Source organism: Poecilia reticulata, chromosome 22 (genome assembly GCF_904066995.2).
Source record: "Poecilia reticulata chromosome 22, P_reticulata-male-v2, whole genome shotgun sequence".
In the NCBI taxonomy this organism is placed as follows: domain Eukaryota; kingdom Metazoa; phylum Chordata; class Actinopteri; order Cyprinodontiformes; family Poeciliidae; genus Poecilia; species Poecilia reticulata.
Window position 1 is genome coordinate 22,021,782 of NC_088851.1, and position 19,839 is coordinate 22,041,620.

At 38.6% G+C, this 19,839-nt stretch overlaps 1 protein-coding gene across 6 annotated transcripts in view; it reads right to left on the minus strand.

Annotated features, from left to right (window-relative positions):
• Positions 1 to 19,839, minus strand: part of unc79 (unc-79 homolog, NALCN channel complex subunit) — a 55,619-nt gene that overhangs the window by 10,426 nt on the left and 25,354 nt on the right. For 3 of the 6 annotated variants that reach the window (XM_008400074.3, XM_008400070.3, XM_008400069.3), the window contains exons 18-39: positions 19,244 to 19,459; positions 18,655 to 18,882; positions 17,899 to 18,040; positions 17,340 to 17,419; positions 17,117 to 17,265; positions 15,969 to 16,126; positions 13,444 to 13,625; positions 12,422 to 12,623; positions 12,164 to 12,346; positions 9,806 to 9,874; positions 8,200 to 8,537; positions 7,926 to 8,108; positions 7,106 to 7,268; positions 6,144 to 6,293; positions 4,458 to 5,675; positions 3,492 to 3,593; positions 2,635 to 2,751; positions 1,524 to 1,626; positions 1,298 to 1,438; positions 1,160 to 1,198; positions 983 to 1,095; positions 64 to 149 (exon numbers count right to left, since the gene is read on the minus strand). In XM_008400074.3, coding sequence (XP_008398296.2) covers positions 64 to 149; positions 983 to 1,095; positions 1,160 to 1,198; positions 1,298 to 1,438; positions 1,524 to 1,626; positions 2,635 to 2,751; positions 3,492 to 3,593; positions 4,458 to 5,675; positions 6,144 to 6,293; positions 7,106 to 7,268; positions 7,926 to 8,108; positions 8,200 to 8,537; positions 9,806 to 9,874; positions 12,164 to 12,346; positions 12,422 to 12,623; positions 13,444 to 13,625; positions 15,969 to 16,126; positions 17,117 to 17,265; positions 17,340 to 17,419; positions 17,899 to 18,040; positions 18,655 to 18,882; positions 19,244 to 19,459 — 4,362 coding nt within the window. The remainder of the gene's footprint in view (positions 1 to 63; positions 150 to 982; positions 1,096 to 1,159; positions 1,199 to 1,297; positions 1,439 to 1,523; positions 1,627 to 2,634; positions 2,752 to 3,491; positions 3,594 to 4,457; positions 5,676 to 6,143; positions 6,294 to 7,105; positions 7,269 to 7,925; positions 8,109 to 8,199; positions 8,538 to 9,805; positions 9,875 to 12,163; positions 12,347 to 12,421; positions 12,624 to 13,443; positions 13,626 to 15,968; positions 16,127 to 17,116; positions 17,266 to 17,339; positions 17,420 to 17,898; positions 18,041 to 18,654; positions 18,883 to 19,243; positions 19,460 to 19,839) is intronic. The other 3 variants (XM_017302520.2, XM_008400077.3, XM_008400072.3) reach the window with 3 other exon arrangements.

Below are 19,839 nucleotides of genomic sequence, written 5' to 3' on the forward strand. Positions count from 1 at the left end.
ACTTCTGCAGCCAGATCCAAGAAAAGCTTATTGTTTGACAAGCGCTCCCCCTGCTGGTTGTACCTCAAGCAGCATGTTGAGAGCAGCAACAGAGCTCAGCTCATTGAAGTCTATCAAAGACAACGCGAGAGTTCGCAGGAAACTCCCATCTGTGAAGATATTAAGAAAGAAATTATTTTATTCCCTGCAGGATCGGGCCTAGTCCACATGTAGATGGATATCTGGGGACACAAAAATTAATTTTAATGTGTTTTGGTCTTTCATCCACAAAATAAACTGTTTAGTATCACAAAAAACAATTATTTATAAAATATAAATAAAAAAAACGCTGCATTTGTATAGTCAAATAATGCACCAATATATCTGTCAGACATTTTATTAACTTTATATTATAAAACTATATTTAAAAGCAATTCAAATATCTGTCCACACAAATGAAGTTCCTACCACCATGTTTGATTTCTAACAGGAACTTGTTGTTATTATGAAGCAATCTGATTGGCTGACATAGCCATAGCTTTGCTCTACAGTCTACGGAGCTAAATTAGGGCCATAAAGTTTGCTCAAATTTTATTTTTTATTTTTTTAAATTGACTGAAAATATTTGGAACAAAAAATATTTTAAAACTGAAAGAAAAAAAAAATGAAAAAAAATTAAATGGAAAAAAATATTTGAACCTGGAAAAATGTTTGAAACTGAATTTATTTATTTTTTTTAAATTAATATTGAAAATAAAAATTTACACTAAAATATCTTTATGGCCCACAATTTATCTCCATATGCGTTCGACACATTTAAAATGTCGCTTTAGGGCGGATTTGTGAGGGTTCATTGGCTGGAAAACTTTTCTGACATAAATTGCTGGTGGATAATTTATTTTTTTAATCGATCTGGTGGAGATATTTGTTTTTTATTTTGTAAACCCAGCTCGGTGTGCACCAGGCTTCAGACTGACTTTGGGTAAAAAGAAGCAGCAGACACCTTTGATGTTGCTCTGGAAGAGCTGCGGTAAGATGCCGTTAGGGGCCAGCTGGTGAAACATGCAGCGCAGGAACTGCTTGGCCACGCCTGCTACGTTTCCAGGGATCAACATGCTGAAAAACAGAAAAAGTATTTCTGCATCCACACCTGAACACCTGAAGCTTTAAACTGTCTTACCTCTCAGCTTGTCCGGAGAAATTGCCACTCGACGCCAGCCTACAGAGGTCAAAGCAGCAGATGCATACTCAGGGAGGAATTATGCATGATGGTTATGAAACCATGAAGTGGTGTGTGGATGGAGCTGTAGCGCCCTACCTGCCCACAGACTGCATGATGTCAAGAAGCATGGGAGCGGCCAAATCCGGGCTCAGGTGGATGAACATCGACAGAACTACGACTGCCAGACCCAGAGTCTCCTCATCATATTCCTCCAGCACGGCGGCGCAGTCCCGGCACCTTAGGCGAGGAACAAAAAATACAAAAAGTGATTCTGGGTATCAAACTCTGGTTTTCATCCAGGTGGAGGCGATGAATTATTCACCGGTCAGACATGGTGGTGGGCTGCTCGTCGATGAACTCCTCAGGTGCCGGAACAAACATGCTGACTGTGCTCGGCGCTGAAAGCAAGCTGGTTTTTGTGGGACCTGTTAAAGAGAAGATGTGATTCAGTTCTTGTTTTATCATCTCAGTAGGGCTGGGTGATACAAATAATAATAAAATAAAAAAAATCAGATTTCTTTTCCCCCCTACCAGATCTATGATTAGAGCCACTGTAGATAGAAAAGAAAAAAAGAAGTAAATTTCCGCCATTTTCTAGAAAAAATGTGGACATTTGAATCACGCCGAAAATTTATAAAAGTAGAAAAAAAATTTACTTTTGAAACTTATAAATTTCCAGGTTTTTCAGAGATCAATCTCAAAATTGATTTCTGAGATCAAGTAAAATATTTTTAGCAAATATTTTACTTTTCAAACTCAAATTTCCAAGTGTTTCTCTAGAAAACTTCTGAGATTAATCTCAAAATTTCTCAGTGTTTTATTGCAAAATTTTACTTTTCATACTCAGAAATTTCCATGGTTTATTTAGAAAATTTGATTAAATTAGATTAATTCCAAAGTTTCACATTTTTTTAAACACATTTTACAATGTTCAAACTCAGAAATGTCCTTGTTTTTTTCTAGAACATTTCTGAGATCAATCGGAAATTTACTCTTCCTTTGTTTTTTTCTTTCTACAATGGTCCTAATATGCTGTCGTACAATAAAATTTCTGATTTCAATATTGGCTATTATTCCAATTATCTCTTCTTTGAGTTGTACAAAAAGTAAAACTCAAAGAAATTTTACTGCAAGAATTTTTAATTATGAGAATGAAGTCAAAACACAATTTTGCCAGAACGAGAGAGCTTGAGTCGAGTAATCGCAGTCTGACATGAGCAGCTCAGATCATGAGGTTCTTTCTTCAAAACGTTGTTTGCCAAAAAAGATGGCCGCTCTGGGTGAGCTGACAAAACAAAAACAAAAAATCCAGATTTTCCAAAAGTTAAATCGTCGAAACAAAAATTTGATTAATAAAAATTGATCAGTTGCCCAGCCCCAGCCTTGACGTAATTTCCTAGAAACGTTTCGTTGCTACAGAGAAAAGTCCTGACCGGTCTCCCAGGTGCAGATGTTGTGCGGCGCACTGGACTGGTGCTCCAGCTGCCTCTTCATCAGCTGACTCATCGTCAGGGCGCCCAGAGAGCCTCGCTTCGCCTGCCGGTACTGAGCTGAAGGTCACACAGCACAAAAAAACACTAACAGTCACATAATGCTTAGTTTGACTTGTTTTTGTTAGTTTTACAATCTCAAATTGCAAATGGCCGCCTTTCTAAAGTAATGACCCAAGTAATTTTTTGCCAAATGTAAAAAAATCAACAGAACTTTTTTGGCAAATCTCTTTTGGCATTATTGGGCCTTTATTTTAGGAAGGTGACAATATTTTAAGAGTTGTAACCAAATGTTAACACTATCGTATAAAAAGAAACAACCCTATTTTTTCTGACTGTCTAACATTAAATCAGATTAAACTTAAATTAAACTTTTCCTATTTTAGGCAATTAAAGATTACCAAAGTTGTTTGTATTTGCTGAAAGCCACAATAAGGGGAGAGTAAACAAGCTACTTAATAAGGCTGGAGTTCCACTGGGGTTGCTAGGTAACGGGGCTGAGCTCGGCAGGGGTTGCTAGGTAACGTCAGAATATACATTGAATGTAACTTATTGGGAGGTTTTTGAAATGGCTTATTTCTAGACACCAAAAAACATAAAATTATTGCCAAAAAATGTCTGTGTGATTTATTTTAAGCGCTTGGGCTGTTTTTTTTTAGAAGTATTTGATACCCAAATGGAAGTACATTTTGCATAATAACTCTCAGAGAGAGAAATGGGTTTTATATATTTTTAAGCGTATGGGAAATGGTTTTAGAAGTTCGTCAGACAGATTTTGTGGAGGAGTTTGTGATTCCTACTTGACACTGAGGAGCGATGGCTCGTTTCAGGCAGAGCAGCTTCAAGAGTTGGAGCTGAGGCCGATTCCCTGGGCTTTTCCAACGCAGACATGCCTTTGTGATCTGCAGAGAAATAAAGAGAACATACGCATTACAATATATTTGGAAGACCAGAAGTCTGCACTTCATCTGACTGTTTTATATGTAATACAACATCTGAATAGAGCTTCAACAACAGAACAACACAAGAGTGGTAGAAAGTGTATTTTATCCATCACAGTAAAAGGTTTATGCTCTAAAAACAGGAAAATAAGCAAGTCCTTAATATCATCCTAAGATAAATTATATGTACTAGATTTCTATAAATCGTCAAGGACATCTTTCTTCAGAAGTGCAAATAGGTTTTGAGGAAAATTTGTTAAAGTTGTCACCATGTTGAAAGAGTTTGTTAAGAGAGAGATCATCTGTGAAAAGATCGATCTCTTCCACCTCCATCCTGGTGTCTAAAGAAGTGCACCGCTCCCGAATGAAAACAACCAATCAGAGCCAGGAGGAGGGCCTTAAACGCTGTCAATCAATCTCATGTACTTGCTGTTACATGTACTAATGGTGGAGAAACAGCTTATAGTTACAGGAGAACGGTTTAACCACAGTCATCAGTGGCTATGCTAACTAGACTGGGCATTATTGACCGGCCCCAATAGAGGGGTGATTGTCAGCGCTAAGACCCCCTCCTGGCTCTGACTGGTTGTTTCTAGATAGCGTTGAGAGAAAACAATGCAAAATAAATAGATTATTTGTCTCATACCATCACCACTTAATGTCAGCTTCAACAAATATGTAAAAATATATTTTTTTATTAAAGTTACATACCGCAGCTAAAACTTCAGGGATCTGTGTCAACCATTAGACATTTGCTCCAGTGTTCCTCTCCAACAACCTGAGCTAATGACCGTTTTATTCCGGCTCTTACCCGTCGAGACTTACCCGTCTCAGTCGCTGCCTCTCCTCCCAGCTTGTCGAACGTGTTGAAGGAAATGTCAAGGTATTCCCTCTGGATGGCGCTGACGGCGATCTTCCTCTGCTTCCGCTGCCGAGGAACGATCTGAATTTTGAACTCTGCTTCGTCGTTATCGTCTGGGTTGTCGGGTTTGGGTTCACTGTCGGCTTCGTCCCCCATGTCTTCGTCTTCCTCGTCGTCTCCATCCTCCTCTTCGTCGTTGCTGTCCGTCTTGCTTCTGTCTGGCGAGGAAAGCGGCTCAGCTTTGTCCTCCGGGATGTCCAGGAAGACGGTCCTGCCAGAGGGACTGGAGCCGATCACAGAGGAGTCGTCTAAGGAGGAGTCGGGGACATTCGGAGTCTTCCTCAGCAGATCTCTCTTCTGCTTCAGGGTCATCGGGCTCTCATAGGAAACGTTCTCCAGGCGTTCAGGGATGTCTAAAGAGGCGCTTGAAGTCAAACCTTTGAATTTCCTCTCTGAAGATGGCGGCTCTTTTCCAACCACAGCGACTGGGTTGTTTTTTTCACTGGAGCAGTCCTCAACGCTCACCTGAACCACAGGAGACAACCGCAATGTGTTGCTGCTGGCAGGGGACGCCGAGACCTTCGGACTCCCGCTGAACCTGGAGCCTATGATGGTGTTGAGGTCAAACTCTTCGTCGCTCTCCACAATCCTCAGCGGAGGCAGCGGTTCGAACACCAAGGAGTCGCTGTCGGACATGGAGAGCAGAGAGTGTTTTTCTGGGATCGAGGTGCAGTCTGACGACAGGTCGATGAGGTCCTGGTCCTCTTTCTCCTGAACCGACCCTTCTAACGAGCCCTGGTCCAGTTTGTCCTCGAATGTCTCCATGCAGCTGAGCCGGACCTCTGGGATGACGGGTTTGGCCGTGTCTGACTGGCCGCCACGGGAACCTCGGCGATCCACGGGATCAACCCGAAACGAAGAACCGTCGCAGGATCCCTTTCCCTGCTGCCTGCGGGAGGAGAGGACCCCAGCGGGCGCCTGCATGTCGCAACGATCGATGCAGGACTTCCTGCGGTGTTCGTCCAAACTGAAAAGGATGGAGTCCGTGTTGGAAATGTCCAGAGACTTTTGCTTATGCATGGCCTGGAGGCGCTTCTTCCTGGTGCTTTCCTCCCTGACGCAGTGCAGGATGCTGTCCTGGAGCGCGCTGGCTTCACGGTACTCCGACAGCTCGATTTCACCTGACGCACAGAACACAATGAAGCTGTTTGGACAGTGTCTCGGTGGCTCCATCAGAGCTCTCACAGCATCACAAAGTTAATAAAAAGTTGCATGTCATGATAACATGTTGAATCAAGAGCTCTTCTACAAAATGGCCGAACGTAATTTCCCCAAAATGCCGAATATGTATCCGCTCCCAAGTATAAGCGGATCATCTCTCCAAAGGCTGAATAATATGCTAACGTCTCCTCTGATGGCTAATAGCTGATGAGCGCCGACGCCACGGCTGAATCGTCCATCACTGCTGCTATTTTTAATGACTTATCACGTAAACAAACTTATCTACGTGTGATTTTAATTTTATTTCTTATTTAATAGAAACACCACAGTTGCAAAATCGTGTTTTTGTATTTCAACATTAGCAGAATATAGGCAAACATTTGCAAATGCAGCTACTGATGTGGTTTATAAAGGTGAAAACTTCTTACTTCTCTTGGCGTTCAGCTCCACTGGCTGATACTTCACAGACTTGCTGCCTCCAATCCTTTTCAAACGGGCAAAAAATGTCTGGGACTCCTTGTTGGCAGCTCCAGTCGGTGTGTCATGGACGTCTGACTCATCGAAGACGCTGTCTTCCTCTGACGTAGAGAAACAATACAGGACATGCGATTTATCAAAGATGATCTATTATGCTTCCTTGAACAGATTAGGATTGGTCCATGGCGATACAAAACATGTTCATTACGTTTTTGCACAAAATAATTTTAGATAATGAGATTTTGGTCCTTCATTCCTTTCAGAATAAGCTGTTTTAGGGCCTCCTGTCACTTTAAATCCAAATAAACTGCTGCTGGTCACGGTCTCCAACTCAACGTTTACACTCACACGTGAAAATGGCTGTGAAATGATGAGTGACTATACAACTGTACAGATTTGAAAAGCAGAAGTGGAGCCTCCTGTACAGCCAACAAGAATGCAGCAAATGGTTTCTGGAAGGTAAGTCAACAATACCTCCCATTCATGTTTTTAGCATTTTCTTTTCTTTTTTTTTTTTAAATCTCTTTCTCACTGTTTATTTAATGTCACATGCTGTTTTTATTTTAATTATGTAAAGCACTTTGAAATGCCTTGCTGCTGAAATGTGGTATACAAATAAAATTTGATTGATTTTTGAACAATAAAACACGTGTCTTTTCCAGCAGCCATTGTACATTGGTAAAACCAGCTGACCAAGTGTGCTGGAGCTTTGCTTGGGTTGCGAGGTAACAGGCTGGATTTGGCTGGGGTCTGTTGGTCTTACAGAAAATCTCAAAAGGTCTTCATTTTGTTATTAAATATCCACATATACCTAAATATGTTAGAAAAATTCACAGGCTGCTTCACGATCTAAAAATCAGTAGTTATTAGCGACTCATAAAATGGACGAGTTATTAAAGCGTTTTTTTTTTACCTTTCTCCTTCTCGCTGTAGCGGCTTATGTTGGAGTTGTCGCTGTAGAGCGGCCCGGCGGCGGCGTGCGGGCGGCAGCTGTGGTACTGAGCGTTCAGGGTGTTGATGGTGATGTGCACCAGGTGAAGCACCACTTTACTGCCATCCATCTCTCGATAAGGGTACTGCAACACATCAAGTACATGCTCTGAAGTTCAGAGTCCACCCTGGTTAAAGTTTCTAATTTTTCTGACTGAAGATATTTGCTGCTTCCTGACTTTTTCACTCATTTTCTTCTATTTCTATCGATTTTTGGACTATCTCGCTTTATCATGATAAATAAAATGTTGAAATCAACATGAAGAATATCAATTAAAATATATTTTCTTACTTGTTATTTTGTGCCAAGAACAGTACAAGTAATTTTGTAATCTGCATAACTGGATTCGTTTTAGAGGTTGTATTTTTCCAGAAATATTCATTTGGAGAGTTTGCTACTGCAATAAATGTTTATTTTATTTAAATGTGGAGGGTGTTGAATAAATATGGCTGAAACCAGAAATTACCAAACAATATAAAACAGGTAATATTTTTTCTCTCACTTTGACTGTAACTCAAACTTACCAAATTAAGATAATTTATTTTAATAGTTTAAAACTCAGTTATAAAAAAGTGCTATTTTAAAATATCAAGAATTATTCATGCAACTTTTTTGCTGAACTGTGATTTTAAAAAATGGGTTAAAAATATTGAATTGTAATATATAATTGTCGCTATACTTCAGTCTAAGAAACCATGACTGCAAATGACTTCTGTGCTGTATTTTTTTCTTGTAGAAATACCTTGTAGAGGATAACAAGCAGGGCTTTGAGCCACATCTGCCGAATATGTGGCTTCAAAGCCCACAAAGAGCATCGGGGTGGCTGCTGAAAATAGTGTCTGAGCTGCGGACAAGCGCAGTACTTCAACACCTGGACCACCAGGGGCAGCAGCTGCTTTCCCAAACCGATATTATAATCCATCACCTGAAGGAAACCACAGTCAGACTCACATTGTTTACAATTCAAACACAATGATGTGATGCAAAAGTGGGAAATTAAATCGGATTTCAGTCACTTGTGCAATCCCAGCAATGAAGGCGTTGAAGCAGGTGGAGGTTCGCATCTTCTGGGGTGCGATCATGAAGCAGCCTTCCTGTTGGTCGTAACCCAGCAGCACGTACAGGTGCCTCTTCACGGTGTTGAACGCCTTGGCGCTGCTGATGTCAGCGTCGGCGCTGCTCTGGTCTTTGGCCATGAATTTCATGAGCACCATGATGAGCTGGTGAACCGTCTGGTGGTCGATGCCGGCATCTTCGGGCAGCAGGTCTCTGATTATGGTGTCGTCCTCAGGAGAAGGAGTCTGGCCTGTAAGAGGTGCTGAAGCGTCAGGGTTAAAGTGCAGGAGGAAGCGTGCTACAGGGAGGAGGGGAGGGCAGGTAGCAGCAGCGGGGTGGGGAGGGGCGTAACAGCACAGAGGTGGGGGAGTCAACTCAACCTGTTCAGGGATAATGGAGACACCATCATGGAGCATAAACACAGAGTTTATGGGGTGTGGAAATGGGAAAGAAAAACAAATGAGCAGCAATCTGTTCGCAAAGGAGCACATTTTAATTATTTTTGTTTTATATCTTAAAACTCAACTCATTTAGAATAGAATAGATTAGATCCCCAGGGGAAAATTGCTTATTCCTTGACAAGCTTCTCCATCTAAGGTGTTAAATATTAATAATACAAATAACAGATAAAGTTGATAAAATATACGTATACCTAGAGTGATGCAAGTAATTCAGTATGACTGAATATAAACAAATAAATAATAAAGAAATAAATAAATAAGCATGCACAAGCAAGCGGTCATTTTCTTAAACAGTTTTTTTCTTGTGTCAAGAAGGTAGACACTTTCCAGAAGATTTTCATAATATTCTGAATTTAAAACATTTTTTTATTCAGAATATTCAGTCAGTACTAAATACTGACTGAATAACAGAAAATTGTAGGTTTCTTGTGGTACTAACCTTAAGCTATATTTGTAAAATAAAACAAAAAAATATCCTCGATCTTTCTATCGCTGAATAGAAAAATAGATGAAATATTTGAAACACATAATTCTCCATGAATAGAGAGACGTTCATGTATACAGACGTTCAGTATCGTATGAAGAAATGTTAAAACTTCGCTTCAATGAGTGTTTTAACTCACCACAGCCCTGAAAGTCATCTGCGCTTCTTGGCGCCATGTTTTTTTTTAGCCATCATATTACAAATTTTCATTTTTTTAGTTTTTCTGTAATCACATTCTCGCCTTCGTAGCAAATCATTAATTTTTAGTTGATAAAAGTTGTCGCTTAAGAAGCATCTCGAGTGTTTCTATTTCAAAACAGAAACGCATAAAGTGCATTTTGAATTTCTCTTCACACGCCGCCATCTTTGTTTCTGCATCAACGGCTCCGCTTAAGAATGACCAGCGGCGCCCTCTGCTGGATGGAGGCCAAACTACAACACTGATAGAACTAATTCTAATCTAACCGTTAATCGACAATTAATCGTAAGTTAATTAATTGTTGCATCCACAAGCTTAATTAATATGATTTTCACTTTTAAATGTTAGACTGAATGACTTGGTTTTTCCCCAATATGATACAATATATTAGTTGTATGTTTCGGATCTGGGTTGTAGTTTACCTGGCAGGACTTTCTCTATCATATCTCCAAGTGCCGGTGCAGATTGCTCTTGCCTTGTAAGCCCTAGTGCTAAAAACCACAGATGAAGAACAAAATTTAGGAAAATGTACAGGAAACGATGGAACTGGACACATGGTCTTCGAACATGTGATTACAAAAACAAAACCACACGTTGCAAATGAAAACATATATGATTAAAGACAAAAAACCACAATATGTCCATACAAGTCAGACTCTTTGTAAATGAATGGCATGAAAGGAAATCTTTTCTATGTTAAAAACAAAGAGCATCGCAAACTCGGTAAAGAACAAACTTAAAAAATGTGCTTGGACTTTGCTCAGATTAAATGTGGAAACAAATAATTATTATTGTAACAGAAGAAACTCAAAACAGATCTTTATCAGATGTCAATCACAGAAATAGACAAGATTAAAACAGAAATTAGCAACAAAGACAGAAACTTAAAACTAACAAGTCTTTTAAAAATTTCATTATCCTAAATAAATGAGAACAAAACAACTCCCATCAATGTTTTGATGTGCATTTAAAACGTAATAGTTTTTTATTTTTAAATTAAGTTACTCCCACTTGGTCAAAATTAATAAAGCAATGTAATCTGACAATAAAACATTTAGAAGAAATCAGCTGTTAATATGAGTACATTCACACAGTGGAGAATAAAAATTGCATTAAAGGAAATTATCAGTTGGAAACTTGATGCAACCTGAGCAAATGTGCAGTAACTAAGGTTTTCATAGAGGTATGTTTTCAGAATTTAAAGGATTTATTTCCAAGACCTTCCAAGCTAAAGGAGAAGAGTAAGAGAGAGAAAATGTCCAAAGCTCTCAGTGGGAACTGAAGCCGCCTCTGGGGAAGTCACCAGTTCTCCATAAAAACCATTAAAAACCATTAGATGCTTTCCAGTCGCCACATGTTTGCACGCCAGGAAAGAGCCTTTCAGTTCCACTCTCATGGAATGTAAACATTAAGTTTTCTTAACTCTACTGGGACTTTCCACTTGAACTGTGTGCTTTGCTCAGATCTTAAAATGCTAGTATTGATTCAATACTGATACAGACGTGGTATCAATATTATTAAGTTTGGATAAACTTTAATGGCTATTTGAACTCATCCCAGAACATTGCAGCTGCAACTAATGATTATTTTAGGAATCTTTAGTTGCTAATGATCAGTGTAATTGTTAGCAACTAATTGATTAATCAATTAATCAACTATCTGAACTCAACTCAACTATCTTTTAAATAAAATAATACTATGCTACTGTGTTAGCTATACATAACATAAAGTTAAATGACAAAATCAGGCAAAAGAAAAATGTTTCTATATAAAATTTATTAAACTTGAACAAAAACTGCAGGTGTTTTAAAACAAACTTGTTCTTTATTAAGTGAAGTTTCTCACAGTTGGTTGAATAACGAGAAATTCTACTCAAGTAAAAGTAGCAATACTTCATCATAAAAGTACTCAGGTAAAAGTAAAAAGCATAGCGTAGTAAAAATACTCGTTCCCAAAATGTTACTCAAATAAAGGTAACTAAGTAAATGTAACTGGTTACTACCCAACTCAGGAGTCAGTTGAGTAGACTCAGTCATATTTGTTTGAGCAACGTTTTGTGGAAAAAAATACTTTTATAAGTAGTTTTACTACATTGTACATGTTACTTTTATTTGAGTAAAATGTTTGGATACTCTTGGATACTCTAACCACTGTAAGCAACTTCACAGAACGAAGAAAAAAATATATATATATTGAGATATAGACACACCTGCAGTTCAAGTGTACAGATTTCATACTTCATAATAAAATTGCACAAGTAAAACATAGTAAAAATACTCCTGAAAGTATTTTTTCCCCAAAAAAGTTACTTAAGTAAATGTAACTACTTACTACAACTTCTAGTCATTTGAGAAGAGTAGTAACAACTATTTTATTTTATTTATTCAGTTAAATTGGCTTGAGTAACTTTTTGGGAAAAAGTGTTTTACTACTACTTACTTTTACTCCAGTAAAATGTCTGCATACTCTACTGTGATTAGCTTTACAGAATAAAAAAAATGCTTTAGATACAGACACCAAGTGCACAAATTTTACTCAAGTAAGAGTAGTGATACTTCATAATAAAATTATTCCAGTAAAAGTACAATGTAGTAAAAATACTCCTAAAAGTAAATTTTCCTATAAACTTACTCAAGTAAATGTAACTGAGTAAATGTTTCTAGTTACTCAGCTCTGCTTGTAGGACTCCTGTGTCTTTAAAGCTCTTTGCAGACAGAGGTTGACTGCTGGTTTCAGTGCAATGAGGTCAAAGGTCAGACGTATCGTCTTGTTCTACTCACGAAGTCGGTTGCTCAGCGACTCAGGGAGGGAAAAGGTGCGTTTCGATTCCTCCTGGCCTCCCTTCACGCTGTCGCGTAGCGAGCGCACGCTCTTCTGCTGGTTCCTGGCGAAACGCGCCCGCCGTATCTTCCACATCGCCGCGTCGCTCAGGTTCGCCACATTGGTTCGCACAGCTGTAATCGCTATAAAAAAGAAAAGAGAAACCTTAATCTGTAAAGACGATCGGTTGCGATTCATCATGCGTGACGGCTACGTACTGGTGGGGAAGGGAAACTCCTTGTTGCAGTCCAGGTGCAGCTGAGCCTCCAGCGATAGCGTCTCAAAGCGGTTGACGAAAAACTCCCAGCTCAGAGCAGGAATGTCTTTCTTCAGGAAGTGCAGCAGGAGAAGTTTGCTGAGAATGATGGGCCGATCCCTGACGACGGTGTCAAACTGGAAGTCCAGACACAGACACAAACCCTGCAGAGCCAACAGGTACACAAACACAACAAAGAATCATTATTCAGTATTGACCAAGAAGTTTGCACACTAAGATCAAAATGCCTTTAAGCAGAGATGGGTAGTAACTAGTTGCATTTACTTCCGCAACTTTTTGGAACATTTACTTTTAGGAGTATTTTTACTACGCTGTACTTTTTACTTTTACTTGAGTAATTTTATTATGAAGTGTTTCTACTCTTGAGTAAAATTTCTGAATCTTCTACCCACTGAATGAAAAACAAACATGTTTTAACAAAAAAAAATCACCAGACACAGACACACACCTGCAGTTTTTGTTATAGTTTATAAGTTTTTTATTGAAAGAAACTGATTTTGAACATTTTTCTTTTGCCTGATTTTGTTACTTTTTGTTACTGATATGAATTAATACCAATACCACTTTATACTTTTATATTATTTCATTTTTAAATATTAAATGATTGATAATTTGGCCAGTTACCCAGTACTTGAGTAGACTTTTTACTAAATACTTGTTTACTGTTACTTGAGTAATTTCTTGGCTGGCTACTTTTTACATTTACTTGAGTACAATTTTTGGGTACTCTGTCCACCTCTTCCTTTAAGCAATTTGACAAAAAGGTGAATCATCACAAAAAATAGACACTTCTAGTCTTTATAAGCTTTGAAACAGCACATAAATTTAGACAAATAGTTCCTCAGAAAAGAATAAAAACTTGGGACATTAGTCGTGACAAACATTTGATTTGCACAACTTCAAAACAGGAACAAGTCACCCCAAAGTTTCCTACATATCAGTTATTTTCTGCTATCGGCTGACCTGCAGCGCCGGCCTCTTGATGGTGTCCAGCAGCAGTCTGGCCCTGGTGGCCACCGAAGGGTTGACGTCCTCCACCGAGGCCAGAAAGCAGCAGAAAGCGTGGGCTAAGGAGTACTTGAGCAGGTGGTTTTTGGTCACAGCGCTGATGTCCAGAAAACGACACAGCACCGCCACCTTCTCGACTAAAGAGAAAGAAAAATTATCAGGAACAAACTGTGAATAAAAGGAAAGAAGCAACCACATGCTAAGGACACTAACAATTAATAGTCAGTCGATGAATGATTTATTAGATTAACATTTTTTCCAACTGATTAAAACAGTCACTTAAACGTCCTTTTAGTGTTGTAGTTCGGCCGCCATCCAGCAGAGGGCGCAGCTGGTCATCCTTAGTCATCCTTAAACGGAGCCGTTGACGCAGAAACAAAGATGGCGGCGGAGCCAGAAGAGTAACGGTCCAAATTTTTTAATTAAGTCCGGTGTGGGATGCAAATTGCATTTTATGCGGTTCTGGTTTGAAATATAAACACTCGACAAGCTGCTAATGTTTCATTTTAATTGCGCTGATTTAGCTGTGCTGAATAAAACGTTTGATTTTGAGGGTTTTGTGAGTTAAAGCATTTCAGGAGGAACCACAGACATGAACGTTTCTCTGTTCACGGGGAATTAATAGTTTTTCATATTTTATTCTTTCCATCTTTTATTTTTCTATTCAGCAACCTAAGAGGGGCCTCTACTGTCACATTTTATAAGTATTTCTAAGTTTCATAATGTTAGTAAAGGACAATTTTTTTATTTAGCCAATACTTAGTATTGCTAACACAAAATAATGTAAAAATTTTAATATATATTTTTAAATTCTGAATATTATATAAAAAAATAGCCCTTTGTGTTCTGGAAACAGTTACAAGTCAGTTTTTTTTTAACATGGATCCTTAATCGTAGTCAATTGATAAAATCAATTTTAGATTAATTCATTAATCGATCACTTGCATTTCTACAACATGCCCAGAAGCAATTCATTTATTGAAGATGATTTATGGTGTTTTAGCCAATGTATTTTTATTTTTATAGATGTAATTTTAAAGTGACCAGTAGAATCAAGAAACCATTTGAATAACACCTGCTACACAACATGAAATAGACTTAAAGATCTCAAAAATCAACACACAATGCTTCAATCTAAAAAAACAAAACAAAAACAAAGACTTTCTGAAAAACAAAGTCATTCTCATCAATCGGTTAAGGGAACCTGGGAATGGAGAAAACATGGAGAACCTGTATTTAATTTTACATATTTACAAAAATACATTTTTTAAAGGCAGATATTGTGAATCATTCAACGTTTTATACCCTGGAGGGAGTTTTGTCCTCACTTTGAGAATCACTTGTTTAGAAAAATGTGAAAATCTCATGTTGACCACTAGGTGTCAGTATGGGAGAACAATGGAGTTTAGGCAGCGGTTTGAAAGCCTGTTGGTGCTATTTAAGACTGAAATATATTAAAAAATAATGCCAACATGTGAACATTTATAATTCCTGACACCACCTTTAGATAAATACATAGTTTCTGCTTAGAAAGTCTTATTTAATAAATTCCAAAACTCATCTTTTTCTGAAGTGTTGCTGATTCTTTGTGTTACTTCTACTTATTTCTAATAAACCCAGATATTTACTGTCACCGTATCATTTGCCTGGTGCTTTGTGTCAACATTGTAAAACTGCTCTTCATCTGCCATAAGGCAGGATAACCATTATTAATTACTAACCTAAAAGGACTGACACGAGTAATCGGCTTAATCGTGATTAATCGTTTATTGAAATTATCCTCAATAATTTATTAATCGATTAATCATTAACTGGAGTATTGAGACAAAAATAGAGCAATTTGGTGAAAGAACAAAAGAGTCAAAGCCGTAATTAAGCCAAAACTGTACAAAAAATATAACAATTTTGCATTTTAAGATGGAAAAAAAAATCTCAAGTGGCAAAATTTTAGCCACAAATCTGTTAAAGCACTTTTTACTATCTAACTATTAATCCAAAAAACAGACAACAGATCAGCCCTGCACTTTATTTATGTTAAGTGAAGTAAAAGGGGTTGAATTTTTACATGTTCTTGTTAAAAGAATGTTTTTTATCTGCAGATGCAATCATTGCTACAAATAGTCAAGCATTCACTAAAAGTAATGGTACATTATTGCATTTTAGGTAATAAAATCTTTTTGTTCTAATTTTACAAAAATAAAAATAATACTAATATTTGAAATACATTTGAAAAATTTTATTTTTTAAATTAATATACAAAAAGCTTAAATGGTGAAATGAAAAATCAGCAGAATACACCAGTAATCCATTAATCATCAGAATAATTTTAAGTTTCAGCTCTAAATCCTAAAACGTCTCATTTGATAAAACGGGTCATAAAAACACAAGTTTACTAATTCACAACTTTCTGTGCAGGGAAAATATTGCATAATATTTTGATGTCAGTAAAGATCAGGATACTGAAAATCAAGCCGTCTCACCAGCTTCAAAGCGTATTTTCCAGTCTTTGCTGTTGAAGTTTGTGTTGATGAGCTTCCAGAAGATGTCGGCTCCGTGGGACAGAGAGAGCGCGTGGAGGAGCTGCGGCACGGCCAGCGAGGCCAGCTGGCAGAACTCGGACTTCAGCATCGACCACAGGCTGAAACACAGAACGCACCAGGAGTCACAGAGCGATCCGAAACCAACCAGACCGACCGCGGCTGTAGGCCTGTCACGATAACAGATTTTACTGGACGATAAATTGTCCCAGAACTTATTGCGATAAATGATAATATTGTTGTTTTGAGACCCTTTTCCAGCAATATAATAGCAATAATGGCATAATAATGCAAGAAGACATTCTCAAGGATCAATAAAATGTTAATTCTAGTGAAAATTTAAACACTGCAACCAGAAGACATTTGAAATATCCAAAATGAATAACAACAAATGAAATGAATTATGATGTCTGTGTGAAGGGATAGATGAGACCGAAGACTTTTGTCATTCAGTTTTTGGTAAAAAGAGAGAAAAGAGAAAAACGATAAATCAAGCAAATGAAAATTATTGAGTTTCTTTAAATTTTTCATGCAAATAATTGATTTATTTTTTATTGTGACAGGCATACAGGCGTGTCCAAGGTATTCGCGGCATTAAGAGCAAATTTCACATTTCAAGAATGGCCTAAACTTGCCTTGGTGGTTAAAATCTTTAAATGGAAAAAAAAAGTATTTTTCTGGGGTTTTACTTTTAATTTAATTTATTAGTAATAGGGACCAAAAACATCCAGAAGCTTTCATGAAAAAGCAGACCTGGGGATGCACATAAAGCAGCAGTGAGCCATAAACTGTTCTTGGTGCTAAAAAGAGACAAAAAATCCAGAAAAAGATGAAAAATTTAGGATATGATTTGCTGTTTTGCTTTGTTTTGTTTTAATCTGGCAAACCTGCAAGACCCTTTTATGTTTTAAGCTTACAAAGAACTACAGATATCTGACTGCTTTGCTCATTTCATCAAAATATTCTTTGTTTATTTAGCGAGTAAAAATAACTAAAATGGTTAGAAGCACTAAAAATTTTGTGGCGCCTGGAGAAGTTACAACTTGACATTTTTGGCCAAAAAGTTTGGACACCCAGGGTCCTTTCTGCACCTGGGGATGAGCATCTTCTCCTGGATGTAGGCCAGGAACTGCGGGTGATCCTTGCAGGCCAGGTACAGACACTCTCCATGCAGGCACAGGATCTTCAGGCAGTTCAGCATGTTAAACAAGATGTCAGGCTCCTCAAACTTGGACATTTCCTGACAACACAGCAAAAAACCATGACTAACAATGGAAATGCACAAACCAGCATGCAGAGGTTCAGAGCAGCTACCTGCAGGATGGTGTATATCAGCTTTAAGGACACAGGGAGCTGCTGGTAGGAGAACTTCTTGTCAGAGTTGTTCTTCATGGCTGGAAGGGAGAAAACCATTCAACACAATTCAACTAAATAATGAACAAATTTCCTGTAAATTATATGTTTTTGTTTATTACGTTTGATTTTTTACTGTAAAATGAAGATAAAATTAAAAAGGACACAAAATTTGTGCTTTTTGGATCATCGATGTTGGCAAAACTGACCACCTTAAAATGAGCTTTTCTCCAAACTTAAAAATAGATATGAAGACTTTATCAGGTTGATGCGTATCAGTGACTCTGTCATCTGCTTTAAATGGGGACAAAATGTTTTATGAGATCTTTTACTTCATCTTGTTCAAACCGTAATTAGTCCTGAGTGAGGATGGAGAAACTGAACCAAACAAATTTGTTTTTTCACGGCCCATGGGTGACAAGTTTAATCTTTTTTCCATCTATAAACTGCATCTAAGTGTGACAAATAAAGGCATCAGTTGTTTCTGTTTCCATTCAGCCACAGTGAAACGGGTCCGGACCTGGGTTCTCAGGAGAATGGTTGTTGGGGTTGTCGTTGTTCGGCTCACTTGGGTTTTCTCCTTCATCATTTCCATTTCCCGTCCCAAGGGAGAAGTCTGGTTGACACGAGATCAGCGTGTCCTCCAGACAGTCCGTCGGCTCCTACAGAGACAGAAAATGTCCCACTGTTTTCTCCTGCGAGATGAATCACGTCTTGACGTTTGTATTCAGACTGTAGCTGAACTTCAATTTCCCAACTCTTTTTCAGGAAAATGTCACTAAATGAAGAAGCTGAGAGACGGCTTGAATAATCAGTCAAATGTGGGGTTCAATCCTGGTGTTTTGTGTTGCTACTTTAAAGATCAAAATAAAAAGTATTTATACAAATAACATAATTACACAATAACAAAATCAGGCGTATTCTTTCTAGAAAAAACTTATGAAACTTTAACAAAAACTGCAGGTGTGTTTCTGTGTCTGGTGAATTTTTGGTTAAAACCAAAAATGTTTGTTTATCATTCAGTGGGAAGAAAATCCAGAAGTTTTACTCAAGTAAAAGTAAAAAGTACATTGCAGTAAAAATAGTCCTAAAAATAATTTTTTTCCAAAAAAGTTGCTCAGGTAGATGCAACTAGTTACTACAAATCTGTCATTTGAGTCGAGTACTAGTTACTACCCAACACCGAGGTAGATGGAGGTATTTTAGGTACTGATGCTTGAGACAAGGAGTCTTTAGGGCTTTAACATAAAGCAAGGTTAATTTATGCGCGTCTCACCACCAGGCGGATCTCCTCGCGGGGGGTCAGCCTCTCCAGAAGCTCGCAGCCCAGCTGGTAGCACAGGATGCTGGATTGGCACAGGCTACACTCAAGGGCCTTCTCATCCTTCTGGCAGGTGTGGGATCCACCCCACGGGGCCTGGAAGACGTTGTTGATGATGCTGACGATATCCTTCCCCAGGCTGCTGTCTAGACCCAGCATCACACCGTCGTCCTGCAGCTCCATCTGCGCCGGCATGGGGGAAACAGACACGTAACGGGGCAGAAAGTGGAGCGCGACACAAATTTCAAGATCCCACCTGTGGGCCGTGCTGGAACTGAAATGTGTCTGTGTGGATTTAAGCTGCTGCGTTCAGCTGAAACCGGATAATTGGCTTTTTTTTCTGTCTCTATTTTCCTAATTTAGGCCTGACATGATAACAGCAAATTGTCCCAGAAGACACAAACGATAATATTGCTGTTTTGACACCATTTTCAAATAATATAATGGTAATAATGCAGGAACACATTCTCAAAGCTTAATAAGCTATTAACACTGGAGCTGGAATAAAACCTTCCAAGAATAAATGAATGATTTTATGTGTCACCTGCTTTAAGATGAGATCAAACATGAGGATGAAACAGCCGAGGTTCATGTCGTCGTCGTCACAGTCCAGGTCCAAGGCACAGTTTCCGGTGGCGTGACCCAGGTTCTTAAAGGGGCTGCAGCGCAGCGGGCTCCTGAACGGGCTCCTGAAGGGGCTGGGGAACGGGCTCAGGGTGTTGTGCTGCCCGCGCCGGCCCGGATCCGACACGACGCTCACCTAAAACGAGCCGGGCCGCCATCAGACAAACAGAAACAACGCTTACTTTTCACCTTTCACGTCTCAGCCGTCTTTGCTTTTTTTACACACGTTCTTTAATCTTGAACAGCACAAATCGAGAGTCGTTCGCAGACATAACGCCACATCGCAGCCAATTCCAATTAAGCCCCTCCAAGATGGCTATTTTTAGAGAGCGGTGGTTACCGTGGCAACGGGCAGCACATCCCAGTGAGTGATAAAAATACATATCTCAAGAAGAAAATACATGTGGGCAACCTGCACTGCAAAAACACAGAATCTTACCAAGTATTTTTGGTCTAATAGTTTCTAGTGCACATATTTTAGACACTTTATTTGTTTATTTTTATTTTTTCTTTACT